The sequence below is a fragment of the Gymnoscopelus braueri genome (assembly GCF_963280865.1).
Source record: "Gymnoscopelus braueri genome assembly, chromosome: 2".
Taxonomy (NCBI): Eukaryota; Metazoa; Chordata; class Actinopteri; order Myctophiformes; family Myctophidae; genus Gymnoscopelus; species Gymnoscopelus braueri.
Window position 1 is genome coordinate 948,021 of NC_137604.1, and position 5,000 is coordinate 953,020.

Here is a 5,000-nt window from a genome sequence, read left to right on the forward strand (position 1 = left end):
CAAAGCGAGAACAAGTTGCGACATGACGCTTGAGACAGAGGAGCGTCATGTGAACCATGGGGGCGGGGCTGAGCCATGGGGGCGGGGCTGAGCAGGGCGGAGACTCAGCTGTGTGTCAGACAGACAGGCAGAGAAAAACTTTTTCCAAACAGTTTTCCTTCTCCTGCGTTTTTATAGACGTCCGAGGGACTCGAACCAGCGACCGACCCGACCCGCTGTATAACCGTTTGTATACACATCTGTATAAAGTGAACATCTGATCGGGACTCGAACCTCCATCATCATCATCATGTCTGGAGTCGCGTCCACTCTGGCCAGGAAGCGGGCTCTGGCCGCGGGGTTCGGAACCAACGCCAAGGCGGTGAAGTATCTGAACCAGGACTACATGGTCCTCAGGCAGCAGGCCCTCACATCTGGACAGATGTTCACTGACCCAACCTTCCCCGCCCTGCCCGAGAGCCTGGGCTTCAACGAGCTGGGGAGGGGGTCCGCCAAGACCAGGGGGGTCGTGTGGAAGAGACCTACGGTATTTATCATCTATTATTATTATTATTACTATTATTATTATTATTATTATTATTATTATTATTATTATTATTATTATTACCCTTATTATTATTATTATTATTACATATATATGATGATTAGTATGATTTTTGGGGGTCCCAGATGATTTTGGGGGTCCCAGATGGGGTCCCAGATGATTTTGGGGGTCCCAGATGATTTTGGGGGTCCCAGATGATTTTGGGGGTCCCAGATGGGGTCCCAGATGATTTTGGGGGTCCCAGACAGATGATTTTGGGGGTCCCCAGATGATTATCTTAATGTGTAACATAGTTTTCTCCCTCAACAGTAAACAAATCAACATACAGTATAAGTTTGTACAGTGTCAATGTAATGACTTTTAAGACCTTTTTAATAATAATAAGACCATTACTGCATCACAATTAATGAACAAACTGTACCATTAAAAAATAAGTCAAATCTAAGAAAGAGGCAACATTTTTGAAAATAGCAGATTTACAAGCTCACTATTTTCACAATATTTATCTGTGGAACCGAGTCAAACTAAATGTAATGCCTCAACTCCTACAATACCAAGAGCTTGTCCTGGTGGGGGGTCCCTAGCACTAGAATGTCTGTGATCTTACATACATTTCATGTATTCCAAATACACAGTCATAGATCGCTCTCGTCGATTTGAAAGTTCTGCCAGAAAACGTGTGTTTAGTCAAATATCTCCACTTTTTCACAAGCTGCACACGGACGACTTTCTGTACGGGGCGAGGGGCCAGGAATGATTGCAGGACTGAATATACGTAACTTCCTTTAGGACGCACAAATGTTTGGGACACACAATTGACAGGTGATGATTCATTACCCCGCACCAATCACAAGCACCTGTCAATTGTGTGTCCCAAACATTTGTGCGTCCTAAAGGAAGTTACGTATATTCAGTCCTGCACTCATTCCTGGCCCCTCGCCCCGTACAGAAAGTCGTCCGTGTGCAGCTCGTGAAAAAGTGGAGATATTTGACTAAACACACGTTTTATGGCAGAACTTTCACATGGATATGAAACTAGAGGACAAAATATGACTCCAAGTCTTAGGAATTAATTATTGGGTGAGTACAGACGGAGTTTAGAGCACTTTTATGGCCGCGCAGATCGTCACTACACAGTGGGTCGACGAGAGCGATCTATGACTGTGTATTTGGAATACTTGAAATGTATGTAAGATCACAGACATTCTAGGGCTAGGGGGTCCCTAGTTCAAATATGATTATTATGGGGCGTCCCCAGTTCAAATATGATTATTTTGTAGGGTCCACAGTTCAAATATGATTATTTTGTAGGGTCCAAAGTTCAAATATGATTATTTTGGGAGGTCCACCGTTTAAATATAATTATTATGGGGGGTCCACAGTTCAAATATGATTATTTTGGGGGGTCCACAGTTCAAATATGATTATTTTGTAGGGTCCAAAGTTCAAATATGATTATTTTGGGAGGTCCACCGTTTAAATATAATTATTTTGGGGGGTCCACAGTTCAAATATGATTATTTTGGGGGGTCCACAGTTCAAATATGATTATTTTGGGAGGTCCACCGTTTAAATATGATTATTTTGGGGGGTCCACAGTTCAAATATGGATATTCAAAAATAACGGATTTACAAGATCCTATTTTATACAAGATCCTATTTTATACAAGATCCTATTTTAGAAACAATTGTGAAAAGTTTAGCAAATCTTTGAACATCATCATCACAACCATCATTAATTACAAACGTAAACACACCTTAAATAAACATCCTATTCTAGAGCAACCTTGAGACACACTTTGATATCTGCCTTTAGATTGAGCTGTGTGTGTGTGTGTGTGTGTGTGTGTGTGTGTGTGTGTGTGTGTGTGTGTGTGTGTGTGTGTGTGTGTGTGTGTGTGTGTGTGTGTGTGTGTGTGTGTGTGTGTGTGTGTGTGTGTGTGTGTGTGTGTTAGAACGGCACAGTGGGGCGTTTTTTGATGACTTCCTCATTCCATGTAGAATGACTCACACACACACACACACACACACACACACACACACACACACACACACACACACACACACACACACACACACACACACACACACACACACACACACACACACACACACACACACACACACACACGGACTGAGAACTGTGTGTATAGTTCTTTTGAAGGCCTCAGTGTAGTATTTATTGTTTAACTGACTAGTTTTCTGTTTAGGTTTTATTTATTTAGTTATTTCTGTGTCTTTACAATTCAGCCATTTATCAGACGCTCCAGAGTGATTTACAGTAAAACAACATGAGGTAAAACATCATTTAGAATGTGATGTGATGTGATGTACTTTATTTAGTAAGACATGAGAACATCAGTACATGGAAGTACAAATTCACAATACAAGGTCTACTAACCTACCTAACCTAACCTTACCTAAACCCTAACCCACAATACAAGGTCTACTAAACTAGAAGACTTTAACATGAGATCCTCATGTGTACCTGTCTGTCTGTCCTCATGTGTACCTGTCTGTCTGTCCTCATGTGTACCTGTCTGTCTGTCCTCATGCGTACCTGTCTGTCTGTCCTCATGCGTACCTGTCTGTCTGTCCTCATGTGTACCTGTCTGTCTGTCCTCATGCGTACCTGTCTGTCTGTCCTCATGCGTACCTGTCTGTCTGTCCTCATGCATACTTGTCTGTCTGTCCTCATGTGTACCTGTCTGTCTGTCCTCATGTGTACCTGTCTGTCTGTCCTCATGCGTACCTGTCTGTCTCTCTACAGGAGCTGGTGTCTAACCCAGAGTTCATAGTGGGCGGAGCCACCAGGACGGACATCTGCCAGGGAGCTCTGGGTAATGACCTTTAACCTTTGACTTTTAACCTGCCAGGCATTATAGATAGGGCTTTCATGACTAGTGAGTTTTACTAGTTGACAAATTTGACCCTATTATGTACCTAAACGTTATTATTATGTAATAATAATAAAGACGTTGTGGGGAACGGCATTTCGCAGCAGCTAGGTTGCCGTGACAACGGATATACACAAACAAACACACGTTTTGAGAACGTTACACTGGAAACTGGACTAAAATGCCTGTATCTGCCATGTCTCTCGTTAAACAAAGTACACAATAAACCCAGCTGTTGGTCAATAACTAGCCCTGAAACATGACCAAACTTCAGCCTGCTTTTTGCACTTTCTCCATTTACAGCCCGTACATCTACATAAACATTCACATTTCAAATATAAAGTGCTGACCTCACATCCACGGATGTTACAATACTGTTCGGGCCCTCGAAGTACCCGTATCTTCCGTATTGTTCAATGAAAAGCATTTTAATCCGATCTGTGGCCATTTTCTCATAGAGTCATAATGTAATCAGAGTGCAATACACCTCCCAACCAATAGAGACGCGTAGTTGGACGTATGGAGACAATGGCCACCGATCGGATTAAAATGTCTCTGTCTTTTTATTGATCAATACTGAAGATACGGGAACTTATGATGGCCCGTACATAATTAGAACATCCATGGCCATGAGGTTTGATTGATTGATTGAAATCTTTATTAGGCAAAAGAATGTAAAACAACACAGTTACATTTATAATACTTTTGTCTAAAAGGTCCGACCAAAAAAGTCCTTGCGGTCTTGTTTCCGTTGGGGTCCTTGAGTTAATTTCATAGACATATATAGTAGCAACCAAACAGTTCAAAAATCTACATAAAAATACAGAGAAAAAAATGTACAAAAAAAAGCATGAAAAATAAAAAATATATACAAAAAAAGGGGAGGGGGGGGGGTCGTCTGTCTACAGGGAAACTGGTACTAGCTCCTCTTATGGCCTCCAGAAAGATGAGTTTTTAGGGCTGTTTTGAATGAGCCCAGCAAACTGCATTTTTTGAGGGATGGGGTTAGACTATTCCATTCCTTGGTGGCTGTGCTGTAGAAGGAGAATTTGCCCATGTTTGTTTTATGGGTGGGTGGTACCAGATTGTTGTTTACGCTCCCTCTAGTTTCGTGACTGTGGGTGTCATTTACAATTTTGAAGACCAGTCCCATTTTTAGTTGTTTAAACAAATAAATATAAAGGTAAACACTTTATATTTGAAATGTGAACATTTATGTAGACGTACGGGTTGTACATGCAAAAACCAGGTTGATGTTCAGCCATGACGCTCGTGACTGATGAGCGTTGTGTGATCCAAGGCTAGGCTATCGCTACACAAACACTCCACCGTCTTTTTCACTGAAATACTTCCATACAAACCAACGTGGAGCGGACTGTTGTTTAGCTGCTGCTCACCTGCTGCTGTGTTCACTACAATGCTGCAGCTGAGAGACAGACAGTAAGACAGCTGAGAGACAGACAGTGTAGGAGAGACAGACAGTAAGACAGCTGAGAGACAGACAGTTAGACAGTTGAGAGACAGACAGTGTAGGAGAGACAGACAGTTAGACAGCTGAG

At 42.1% G+C, this 5,000-nt stretch overlaps 1 protein-coding gene across 4 annotated transcripts in view; it reads left to right on the plus strand.

Annotated features, from left to right (window-relative positions):
* The first annotated feature begins 113 nt into the window (after positions 1-113).
* The window catches only part of LOC308077834 (calpain-2 catalytic subunit-like), a 61,244-nt gene continuing 56,357 nt past the window's right edge, over positions 114-5,000 (plus strand). For 3 of the 4 annotated variants that reach the window (XM_080418801.1, XM_080418799.1, XM_080418800.1), the window contains exons 1-2: positions 115-526; positions 3,315-3,384. In XM_080418801.1, coding sequence (XP_080274927.1) covers positions 290-526; positions 3,315-3,384 — 307 coding nt within the window. In that variant the 5' untranslated portion in view covers positions 115-289. Of the gene's footprint in view, positions 527-3,314; positions 3,385-5,000 lie in introns of all 4 variants that reach the window. The other variant, XM_080418802.1, reaches the window with a different exon arrangement.